The 12,435-nt window shown below is 48.6% G+C and overlaps 4 protein-coding genes across 4 annotated transcripts; 2 read left to right on the top strand and 2 right to left on the bottom strand.

The window, feature by feature from the left end:
- Window positions 1–315: 315 nt before the first annotated feature.
- On the bottom strand, window positions 316–2,549 carry N7487_002546 (uncharacterized protein; the record flags this gene model as incomplete). Its single annotated transcript, XM_056870293.1, is given in 5 exon segments — window positions 316–953; window positions 1,012–1,075; window positions 1,086–2,144; window positions 2,207–2,390; window positions 2,452–2,549. 5 exon segments carry the CDS (start codon window positions 2,547–2,549, stop codon window positions 316–318), a joined length of 2,043 nt encoding a protein of 680 aa, XP_056735077.1.
- Window positions 2,550–4,443: 1,894 nt separating this feature from the next.
- On the top strand, window positions 4,444–6,370 carry N7487_002545 (uncharacterized protein; the record flags this gene model as incomplete). The annotated part of the gene is made up of 2 exons (XM_056870292.1): window positions 4,444–5,773; window positions 5,829–6,370. 2 exons carry the CDS (start codon window positions 4,444–4,446, stop codon window positions 6,368–6,370), a joined length of 1,872 nt encoding a protein of 623 aa, XP_056735076.1.
- Window positions 6,371–6,652: 282 nt separating this feature from the next.
- On the bottom strand, window positions 6,653–7,150 carry N7487_002544 (uncharacterized protein; the record flags this gene model as incomplete). The annotated part of the gene is made up of 2 exons (XM_056870291.1): window positions 6,653–6,978; window positions 7,036–7,150. 2 exons carry the CDS (start codon window positions 7,148–7,150, stop codon window positions 6,653–6,655), a joined length of 441 nt encoding a protein of 146 aa, XP_056735075.1.
- A 2,226-nt stretch (window positions 7,151–9,376) lies between these two features.
- N7487_002543 (putative alpha-L-rhamnosidase C) lies at window positions 9,377–11,972 on the top strand (the record flags this gene model as incomplete). Its single annotated transcript, XM_056870290.1, has 3 exons — window positions 9,377–9,441; window positions 9,501–11,889; window positions 11,946–11,972. 3 exons carry the CDS (start codon window positions 9,377–9,379, stop codon window positions 11,970–11,972), a joined length of 2,481 nt encoding a protein of 826 aa, XP_056735074.1.
- Window positions 11,973–12,435: the final 463 nt, after the last annotated feature.

Below are 12,435 nucleotides of genomic sequence, written 5' to 3'. Positions count from 1 at the left end.
TCCTGCCCCTATTGGTCGACGGACTTAAGGGTATGTCCGGCCTGCCAAGTTAAAACACACCATATTCCATAGATACCTAGGTAATAATAGGATGAATTGGAACGATTACGGTACCTGGTTGACTGTAGTCTCAGAACAACTCAAGTTTTCTATAGGCCGATGTTACCCAAAATGGTAATTACCCGTTTATCATTCGAAAGCCCTTTTCCACATAGCAAGACTAAACACCGTGTTGGCCAAGTATGATGTAACTTATTGTACATGTATAATAGTGATTCGAGATGAGTATATCCATTTGTTAACAGTATACGCATGTCAAGTCATCGTCTGATCTTCGTAGTCAAAAAATCGATCCAGCCATGACGTGGGACTCAAGTATTCTGCTTGTTGGCCATTTGCCAAAGCATCTGTATCTGCTTCTGCAGTCGCAACTGTAGCTGTATCCGCACCCGCTCTGGTCCATGAAATACCTCCTGCTTCTTTTGGTTTATGCACTTCCTCCTGTTGGTTTGGTATTCTACCGTGATAACCTGACTGGAACATACGTAGGCCGCGGGCCAGTTGTGTGAATACACCGTCTACTGACACCCGGTGTTCTCCAGCTTCAGCAGCAGCGCGCTCTAACTTGTCTGCCGTGCAGGATAGCAACACAGGAAGATCAACAAGGCTGCGCAGAGTGGCTAGATCCCAGCCAGGCTCCTGGAGCGTGCTGAGTTGGTGCAGGGTGGCCACGCATCGTGCCAGCTGAGCCCACTGGACAAAGGAAACACCAAGAAGCCCAGACGGCGAAAGAGTTAGAAAAGTCGATGTACACGACTTAATCGCGAGAGCTGACTGCCAAAAGCAGGAGATGCGCGTAGGCCCACATATTGGCGGTTGCGGGCGAGCGGGGTCCTGGATGTGGATGGTTTCGATAATGCACATCTCGGTATAGTATGTCTGAGCGAGGAGAACTACTTATCGATTAGCAATATATTTTGGATGGGAATCTGTTCTGAGATGGACACCTACCAAAGTGCTGCTGGAAGGCCGGAGGGATAGAAGCCCTGAGCTCTTGTAACTGCCCCATCAGAGTCTTGACGTACAAGAGAGCTTGAGGTGAAAGAGTCTCCGGTGGAGGGTGGTCCGGGGAGTTGGGCTCGCTCACGGACCTGGGCAGCCTTCATAGCGAGCAGTTGTAGCCGGACCTGAATAGCTAGGGCAGCATCAGATGGACATTCTGCGCCGGCGCTGTAGCCGCTCGCGATAAGGGCAGCAAGGCCCTCGTCCATCTGAGGTATCCAGCGCGGCGCATCGATTTGGGAGAAGTATGCAGAAACGGCCGACCCAAGCACAAAGCACCCTAGAATGGCCCGCTGGTGCTCGAGGTAGAACTGGGAATTAGTCACTCCAGCACCCGTCGTTCTTGTCGCTGCCGTTGTTGCCGTAGTTTCTGACGTTCTCCCATACACACCGTCAAAGCCGCTTTTTAGTTCGAGCTGGCTTATTGTATGCGCAATTTCTGGTGCAGCCTGATCCAGAAAATGCAACTCCCCAACCAATGAGATAGCCACCCCCATGAGTCGAGACAGACTTTGACGGCTGTGTAGGTGCTCCCAGCCCCACGAGATGTAGACAAGAAGAGCTAGTAGCATATCGACTGTTTGGTGTGGTTGCTGCTGTTTTTTCTGCGGCGACTGTTTGAGAAATGCTGTCTCACAGAGGACACGCTTCAATTCGAGGGAGCTTGCCCTCTTCTCCTCAGCCGATGCCGATGTCACACAAATAATTGCGCGGAACAAGAACGGCCGGTTTAGCTGCAACTGCTCGGCCGTGAGATGGACAGGCAAATGAACAATGGGAAAGTGATGCAGCATACGGGATCTGAACGTGTCAACAGATATTGATGCAGATGATGGAGATACAGAGGGCGACATAACCATTTCCGACACAGTCAAGGATGGAGTTTCGGCGAGACGGATACCGTTGGCGCTGACGCTGCTCGTATTGCTTACCGCCCACCAAGAGCCAGATATACCGGTGATATTAGCATCGGTATCTTCGTCGTCTCCGTCGATAGGAGCGGCACGTGAGTTCTCCATAGTGCCACTCCCTCCGGTCCCTTCTGCGATCTCGTCTGGGTCTGCAATGATGGGAGGGGGTGGCTATTGTCAATATAATTAGTATGGTTATAGTGGGGATTGCTATTACTATTATATAGTCATACATCGACTCCGTTGCCGTGGACGTTGTTCATGGTGCCCACGTTGACATTGTCCGCTTGGAGCAGCGAGACTAGCTGGCCGAGTGTCCCCTCGAGTTTCGCAATACGGGCGTCCGAAGAGCTCTGCTTTTTAGCGCTGCGACGTAGCGCATCAGCGGGGTGACATGGGCGCTTAAGACGATGGCACCTATATAAGATATTGAATGAATGCCCACAGGTCGGGGTTTGAAAGCACAACTCAGACTAACCTTTCGCATCCATTGCCTTCAGGACGAGGAATACACTTGCATTTAGTCTTGAAACAGCCAAGACAGGCTTGGCCGTAGGCTGCCGAGTGGCCGGCCATTCTATGTATAGTCGATGTAAGAGGAAGAGTGGGTGCAGTCAACGGTTGTAATGGCACAGCCCACTTTTATTCTCCACCGAAAATCCACACTATTCCCTAAGAGGCCCGTCCTAAGCCCCACTCCTTAAATCCCCATTACAATCTTATAGATCAGCAATTTCTTGGCTGAGCTTGAATCGGAGTAACTCGGCGTGTCTGGAGCCATGCATAAAAAATAGCCATATTTTTCATGAAGATACAATGCCCAATATGAAGACTGGCCCATTATGTAGCATAGGAGATCGGAAGTTTGAAGCCAAGATTCGCGAGCAGGGGAATTCTTGAGAGGACAGAAAACCACAATATAGATTGCCTTGATGGTGAAATACTATGAATCTTAGTGAATATAGTACCGAGCCTTAGCCCATTGCGGTTGCCTTAAGCATGAACAAAGTGGATAACTCCAGCATAATTATGGTATCGATATGGGAATAGACTCATCAAAGGGGAGTAGAGGTCACCGGGCAAGTCCTATTGATTACAAAGACAATTAGGTAATTTCTCAACCTATAGACATGAAATAAAGGAGACGTAAAATGTCGGTGGAATCTGAATTCCCTGGAACGAATACGGGTACGAAGTGGCTGAACCATAGGCTAGCTCACCATATCCGTAACCGGTAATAGTCGTTACTATTGTCCGTTAACCGTATGTCCTTTTTGTGCATGGTAAACTTAGTAGAATAGGCAGCTTTAGGCTCCGGTTATAGGTGATGGAGTGTGCCATCGGGGACCTTCCAAGGTTACTACCCGGAAAGGATCACCTAGGTACAATCAACCCCCAATTATACGGCAATTGCATGTACAATATACCTGTAGAACTTTTGTATCACCGATTCAGTTAACTTAGCAAAAACACCGCTTCCGGTATTCACGGTGTCCCTTCTCGTTCCTAAAAGCCAGGCAGGTGTAAATAGGCTAATTAGAGTGTTTTTATACCAAGCTTGCATTAAACTAGCTTCCTCAGTGGATATATGGCACGTGCCCCCTATAAATCCTAAGAAATCTCACAAGACCCTTACTTAGATATCTGGCGATATACAGCATAATTAAACAAAATAGGAAAGTAGCTAGTTTCCGGATCCCTGACCAAGGCAAAGACAGTAAAATGTGTAAACTGCGCAGAGGACTTTTCCATGTATAACCCCGGGGGAAAAAGAAAAGAGGAAAAGAAGTAAACCAAGACTAATCAATACGAGCAACCTTGGAATGTCCCCCACCGGGCTTAGGAATAATTGACGAACAGCCACCACAAAGTAGCCTTCTCCGGAAGGTTTGATCTTGCGGGGTAGTACCGAGTACAAGGTTTGATCATACCGGTTCTGGTTCGATGCTGAGGTATGAAAACTGGGGTTGTTGATGTAGAAATGAATACCTATCGATTATTAGCATACACGCGAAGAAGTCAAAAAATCGCGGAATCTGAGGAATCTGAGGGATTTGTGGTTGTGTTTGCACTGTTTGCCTATTCCATCCCTCTTCTCCAGATCTGAGTTCCTAGAGACCTATACGCGTAATAGACTCCATACAGACCACAAGCATATGTTTTATATGATGCCTCGGCGCTTTCTCAATTTCCATGTCTTCAACCCGGTTATCAAATTATGATGTGCACCCGGAGTGGGTTGCGGGGCATTGAAATGATGGATACGCGTATGCACTGACACTTTCAAGGTTGATATCTACGAACTTGATTGTTCACAATCAATGTGAGGTCACTCCAAGACATGGATTTCTATGCAGACAGTCGATCTTAATTATCCTGTAGCATGATTTTCGGCCAGCTGCATAAACTGAGAATGTATAAAGCAGCGTGTTAACCGGGAGATTCCTTGACTCCCGCAGGCAACTTCAACATGCATTTCAAGGCTCCAGTTATTTTCGGAGTGTTGCTCGCCGTTTCCGCCCATACGGCACCATATGGGCTGACGAGCCGTGGAAAGCAATTGTCGGCACCCCCAGAGCCTGAGCCCATCGAGGTAATCGAACTTCCACTGCCTCCAGTCACTGCCAATGAGACTGAGGGTGGCTGTACACTTTCGGTCAATCCGCACGGCACTGGTTGTATAGGCGTAACCACTTTCGAGACTCTGAGCGGGAACTTTCTTCCCGACGGCGATCATGTCACAGTTTCCTTGGTGTTCACCGGAGCTCCGGCTGCTCCAGATCCGTCCAGCATCTACACCGGCCTCAATTTGATTATTGTTCGTACGAATGGAACATTGTTCCCCAATGGCGATGCATGGAAGTGTATCACTTGTGGGGTCCCGGAGGACCAACAATATGGTATCACCTCGGATATGGACTACCAGTATCCCCAGGCATTCAACGACGGTACTCGTGTCCTTGTGGGAAGTCATATCGTCGACTGTGGCACTGCGCAGCTCGCCAGTGCTGAGTGTACACCGGACAAGGTCCACATCTATCCGATCCGGTGGAACACTTCTCCAGATGGTTCCGGGCCTGGAGGATCCATCCGTGAGCTGCGAAAGCACCCCGACGACGTCCATATACTCTTCAATGCCATGTCTCTCTCAGGCCCTACCGTGACGCAGTTCGCTTATTTCTCACGGTTGGAATTCAACTCTGCGCCCACTACCGGAACACCGCTCACACCACGATACGATCTAGTCAATGTGACTGGACTATATGAACCGTCAGGCACGCCTTTGTTTTTGACAAACGGGAGCTCCTTGAGCCTCAACCCGCAGGCCATCTCGGTTGGAGAAGCACGGGGCCTGAGTGGACTAGGTGATGAGGTCACATATGTGGGATTCCCTGCCGAATCCTGCAACATCGACATTTTCCGGGTCAAACTACAAACCGGGGAAGTTAATCGGGTGACATACGGTCCAGAGTACGTCGATCCCATTGATACCTCTCCAGATGGTAGATGGGATGTCATAATGGACAGCACGGCTGATGATCGACTGATGTTCGTCGCGGGGATGCGGGGTGTACCACCTATCATTGATACACTTACCACCGGTGCCATCTCGTCTATCCGAAACAATGGAAGACGGCGGTTCTTTGAACAGTGGATTTTCGATCGAGAAGTTGCCCCTTATTCGGAGGACAGCGGCTATTATAAAGGCCAGCAACTAAATGGCGCTGGTGATGGCAGTCCGGGCAGTGTGAATGACCCTCTATGGAATGGAGGTGCCGATCCTCGGTGGTCCCTGGATGGTACGAAGATTGCATACTTCGAGCTCCTGGTCCAAACCCCCCGATTGTGGCGGAGTCAATCCCCTACCGTGCCCCAAGTCCACTGCTCCCGGTGGGCGAAATGTGCGAGTTATGATGGCAACTCTTACAAGCCGCAAGCCCCTTCCAGTCGTCGCCATGGATCCAGTCTCTGATACTGTGCCCTGGGGTAAACCATATGTCCCAGGGGGCACGGGACCCAAAGATCCCAGTCTGCCATTCGGCAACTACACTTTAGCTGGACAAGTGAGCGGCCATGCCGACGTTACCTTCACTCCCGACAGTGCCGGAACTGCACTTAAGACAGTCGAGGCCACGTATCACAACTACTCCGACGATGGTCTCAACTTCATCACAGGCAACGAGAAAGTGACAGCGCTCTACCCCAATTCTACTCTGATTCATCTCGATTGGTATTCAGACCTGTCTTCCACCGGGATTAGCAACAGTACAAAGGTCACAGGTCCCGGTGGGTTCCACTTCGAGGTCGACGTCCAATTGAACAAATTTTATGCGAATGGCACTTTAACCACTACCGTTGATGGCGTGGTCTACAAGCAGCCTGAAAACGGATGTTAAGGCTCTCTACGCATATTTCTCATATACACCCGAGATTCCTCAGCTGGTGATATTCTTTACGATACGGATCTGTCAACCAGAATCTCTCATTTACCATTCGTGTACATAATATGTACTTATTTTAACAATTACGCTCTTTTTACCTTTTTACCTACACTATATAAAGATCTGGGATTAGTGCACCACAATCGCTATCGTTTAACAGGATTCTTTGTATCTAATTCTCCATTTCTGAAGTGGGCTTATCTCCATTTGAAACCAACACTGAATTTCTGAGCCAATCTAAACACAGCTATCACTGCCGGCAACGAAAGTACCATCCGAGTTCTCGCAACCACACTCTCCGGTGTCGGGAGACTTGATACAGGTCGTGCCGTATCCGGTACTCTTGCCACCACTGCCCCAGTAGAAGATCCAGTAGTCCGAGTTCTCCTCCAGCTGACTACTGGTCGGGGCAGTGCAGGTATACGCACTGCAGGTACCGTAGGGAGCGCCTTTAACGGAGTCGTATTGGTGGTCGGTCTGGAAGACGGCGAATGTTTGGGTCTTGGAAGTGCGAGTGTTGTGGGAGCACTCGGCGGCTTGGATGGCTTTAGAGACCTTTGCGGCTATTTTATGACAGTCAGCACAAGAGCACACCATCTTTGTTCATTGTCACCACGCACCACTGCAGTTCAAGCTAGTCGGTTTGTACCCCTTGGTGTTCGAGGAAGCTGGAGAGAGGGTAGCTGCTACAATAGCTGGTGCAGCAAGCAAGGCGATCAAGTTGGTGAAATGCATCTTGACGGATGGTTGTTTCAAGAGGGTGAGGATGGAGAGATTTGAAGGAGGACAAGTTGTTGATGGATGTATATATATACCTAATCATAAGACCCACAACTGTGATCCGAAACATATACTCCGTATGTTAAATTAATACATAAAGCCATATCAATGGAAAGGAGGTTAGGAGGGTCTAGAGCTCAAAAGTGAATATCCATGAATGTATGGAGTATAGAGGATGAGGAGGATGAGTCCAATATTTTCTTCAGGGGGAGGATCCACTTCAGCCGATCAAATTTCAATTCGAAACAGTCATCCGCTGACATTTCGCCCAAGTGACTTCTGAAGGATTTCGTCCATATCAACGAAAAAGAATAGATAATTGAGTAGCTCAGTGTCAACATTTTGAAAGCGACAAAAACTACTATAAAGCCATTGCTACTAGATTAGTTTGAATACTCGCAGTATTCACCATTGGAGTATTGAAGTGAGTACAGAGTAGTCGTCATCCAAGTTTCATAAAGATGGATCTGTTTGATTATTTATAGTGTATGTCTCAGGTCTACCCCTGGATGTGCCACACCCACACCATTAGGAAACGTCTACGGAGTAAGATATACCCCGTACAGCACACAAGCTTATTTTAAGGAGGCGATCACCCTCATGATCTTCCTAGCATGATAAGCTTGATCAAGCGGCTAAATAATCTTGGGAAATTCTCCTTTAGTGGAGCCTGTTGGGCTTAAAGGCAGCTGGATCTAGGCCAGGACGTCACGAGTTGTTCCCCTTGATTCTTTTTGCCAGCTCACGCTTTCACTCTCCAAAAGGAAAGCAATCAATTCACAACTGCTACCACACCAGTGTGACTATGTCCGTTGTTGATATACTCGTACCGTTGGGGGCTGGTCCTGGGGTTAGCGACTGTCTATGTTGTAAGCGCAGTCTGGGTACTGAGCGAGCATCAAATTTCGGAATCTTAGACCCGAATCTCAACGTCGTGGGTTGGATTTTATAGGTTTTGTGGGTCATGGCGTAGCTTAGGTACGTCGCCACAAATAAACCCTTATTATCCAATACCGGCTGAGCGAGACGACTTACTTTTGCTCTGGAACACACGGATTGGACGTTTGACAATTAGAAGCGCTCTCTTTGCGCGCACGAGACGTGGGTTGGTTCTGGAGTACACACGCGTATTTGTGACTCGATCAAAAGATAAAGAACCTCATTGGACGTGTATGAATTGATGTATTCGTCGGAAGGTTTTGTGGATTTTCTACGGTTCTGTTTTTCGGTGGATCTAAAGGTTCGTTGTTAGGAGGATGAAGGGTTAGATCTGTTCAGGGATCCCTATAGGGCTGACCAGTAAAGGGGCACTACACCGTCTCTTATAACCAGTGCCACGGCTTACTCACCGATATCACCTATATCCCGCTTGACATTGTGAAATTTTTGAATACCTGGATAGACACTTTTTCCCTGTGTACACCTGGGGAAGAGCCTAACATCACGGTAACAACTCTTGGATCTTGACGACGGGCACACTAACAAGTGAACCAAAGTATGGAAATCCCTCCCCCCCCCGAGACAATCGGTGCGATGGAGATTCACACCGCGATATGCCCGTAGCGAAAGCCCAAGCTTACCACTAGGACTCGAATCCCGTTTACATCTTTGCCTTCATTCCTGGTTCGCTTTGGTCTTCTGTTATAATCTGAGATCTGCCAGCTGAGTACTATGTACACGAAGTAGTGGTCAAATTCAACCCGACAGCATTCACGACCAGCGGAACTACAATGGCACTGCCTCAATTCCTTCGTCAAGGATTAGCTCCAATCTACTCTGTACACATACTTGACGCAGGTTCTACACGCCGACAAGCAAGTGCCCTATCTTCGTGTTCGCATGTGAAGTACAAGCATGGGTAGTTGATATTTGGATCGACATTTTGGAGACGGCAGCCCGACGGAAAAATTGGAATATTGTTAATGTTGGAATTTCATGGGATACGCGTATCCCTATACGCGTATAGCCCTGGAGAGAGTGCAGGCTTAGTTCATCGGGAGATCAGCGCCGATCTGTGGACAATCCTCTCCACTTCTTACAGTTCTTTGACATATTCCCCACCATCGGCTTCATAGCCGCAAAAGAAATGACGCAGGGGGCGGGGGAGAAATACTTAATCCCGAGGATGGCGCGTTAATGTTAACTGTCCAAGATTGCACACTCAACCTTCAGCAATCGACCATGAAGATAGTCGCGATCCTCACTTTGCTTTTGGCAAGCGGGTATCGTGTTACAGCCAGCAAACCGTTGAGTCCCTGTCCCCATTTCAAACTTGTCATGGCCGTGTTACTGATACCTCAGTCAGCACCTATTTTGATCCTCAACATGTTACAGTGGACGGAGGCCCCAAAATACCTACGACTTCGTACCGTGACTTCACCTTAAGCCCCAGCTCACCTTGGGCTACCCTAGACTACGGCGCTGAGGTAGCAGGCTTCCCCAGCTTCGAAATTTCTGATATATCCGGACCGACACAGATCGAGGTCAAGTACAGTGAACTGTTTACAGGGCTGCTTGAGCCCTTCAGCGACGGTCCTAGCTTGTTCGTGTCCAGTCTCGCCAACTCCTTCCGAGTGGAAACGTTCAATATCACTCGAACTGGAAAGTTCAGTTCCAAACTTCTACAAGGAGGTCAGCGATGGCAAAGCATTCGCCTGCTCACTCACAGCACGGTGGAATTCCGATCGGTGTCCTTCAGGTCTTCAGTGGGTGTGGTGGATACAGAGAACCTTCCCGGCACATTCCACTCGTCAAACGAAATCTACAACAAGATTTGGTCTCTAGGTGCGCGGGCAGTCTCGATGGCATGCTTCGATGCGGGGTCACAGAAGTCGACATGGAAGATCTCTCCCCAAGGGGCTATGGTATCAAGCAGCGTATCTAGTTACTCTGCTTCGACCTATAACCTCACCGAATATGATTTGGAGTTCGATGCGAGAATTACTCGAGGGGGTTTTATCTGGTCCACCGGCTACACTTTCGGCATTCGACCAAAGGGAGGCATTCTCATCAATTTGGCCAGCAACTACCCAGAACAGTCGACGTTCCTCAACACGAATAAAACATTGTTCCCACCATCCACCATCACTCTGGCGTATGGAGTGAGCTTCGTCAACCAGACCACTTTGACCTCTTACGTTTTAGGTTCGTTCCCGATTCCTTTCGACGTGCAAGAAGGTGTTTGGTACCGGATCTCGACCACCGTCCGCTCCGGACATCTGGTCGTTAGCTTGAACCAAATCCAAATATTCAATGTCTCTTTGTCTAGCTATTATGCCGGCGGGGCCTCGATTACAACTTCAGGAGCATTTGGATTCGGCGCGTGGCAAGATCAGTCTGCCCACATCCGTAAAGTGAGCGCCCGAGATACTACTGGCAAGCTTGTTTACCAGAATCCTATGACCGATGCCGGGATTGTTCTGCCAGAATATGGTGTGCATGAAAACTACTTCCCGACTTGCGTGGATGGCGCAAAACGGGATCGATTGGCTTGGCTTGGAGACTTTGTGCATACCACCCGCATCATCGGAGTCACAACTAACCGCAGCGACCATGTTACCGGTACTTTCTTGCAGCTCCTCAGCTATCAACTTCCCACCGGTCAGCTGCCTATGGCTCCGTCTCTTGGTTACTCGCCAGAAATTGACCCTAAAGCGTTTGCGGTCAGCGGTATCGCATATCTTCTGCCGGACTATCAAATCCTCGCTCTAATGTCCTTTGCTTCGTATATGGAGTACTCCAGTGACACCACCTTCGCCCGGGAGCACTGGAGTTCGTGGAAGTCCGCGGTAGATTGGCTTGCCTTGTATCAGAGTAACTCTACTGGTCTCATTGACTTTGCCGTCTTCGGAAATGCCTTCCTAGGCCCCACCAGTGGCTCAGCCATCAACGCTGCCTCCGTGGAAGCATTCAGAGGAATGGCCTCTGTTGCTACTGCTATTGGAGATACCTCATCAGCCAAAAGATGGACTACACTGGCTAAATCCGTCAAAGCTGCTCTCAACGCCGCTCTGTGGAGTGAAGAATATGGCGTCTACTCTCTACAGGCATCCGACCCAGGAAACTATTCTATTGCCGCACTTGGCTTTGCCATTACCTCTAGCTCGGCCAATAATACCCAAATTCAACGAGCACTAGCTCATCTACCTACCCTCAAACTAGGACCGGGATATCGTGACTCTAGCAAAATCGCCTCATCCGACTCAACTGCCAACCTCTCACCGAACACGAATGGATTCCTCCTCTCGGCTCTTCTGCAGCAAAAGCAAGCAGCGCCCGCTGTATTCTTACTCAATAATCTCTGGGGCGCGATGATTGCGAATGAGTCAAGCAATTCGGGTGCCAGCTGGGAGTATGTCAGCCAGAAATCCGAGCCAGGCTTAGGACAGTTCACCTCTCTGAGCCATCCTTGGGGCGGAGCAGCGACATACGCGCTTACGAACTATGTGGCCGGCATTCGGCCGACAAGCTTTGGCTATCGCACTTGGATTGTGGAGCCTGCTTATGCAGGATTTGGGCTAGACTATATGAATGCCACAGTGCCGACTCCACACGGTAATTTAAGCGTTGTGTGGACGGCAAAGGACTCGGTGGTTACTGTGGAAATTCGTTCACCCGTTGGAACGACTGGACGACTTTCTCTAAGTAAGGAATGGGCTTGTGAGGAGGGATTCGTGCCAAAAGATTGCGACAAGGTACAAGACGTTGTATATGAAATTATCGGGGGAGGAGTATATCACATCACCCATAGGGTGGAGGCACAAGAGAAATTACCTAGAAGCGTTGGTATATTACCACGAGAACTAGAGCCCTAGTATATAGTAATAAAGTCGTCTGTGCCTAACGTACTAGATAATCTATATGAAGTGACTGCATGTAAACATACACATACACGTAGAAAATCCAATTCAAAAAATAGTTAATTACAATAAATACATTAATTCCCCTATCTAGCATCTTCGTTCCGCCCGTTTATTCACAATCACGTCGTAGTCTGTATTTTCCCCATTTTCTCAGACAATTCGTATGCAAGTTGCGACCTCATTAGTGATCTGACCCACCGCCCAGGATGATTACTTTCTTTTAATATCGGCATCATGAAGTTCTATCGCTGAAGAATATTTGGATCTATGTGATTGATAACCATTGTTAGATTCTGAAAGTCTATCAAAGGGAAAAATCTTAAATCTCGTACGTTAACGCATATATTCAATCATGCAAAGTGGAAAATCCAATGCCGA

The sequence above is a fragment of the Penicillium crustosum genome (assembly GCF_028827405.1).
Source record: "Penicillium crustosum strain IBT 35664 chromosome Unknown utg000001l_segment0_segment0, whole genome shotgun sequence".
In the NCBI taxonomy this organism is placed as follows: Eukaryota; Fungi; Ascomycota; class Eurotiomycetes; order Eurotiales; family Aspergillaceae; genus Penicillium; species Penicillium crustosum.
This window is presented reverse-complemented; position numbering and strand designations above follow the sequence as displayed.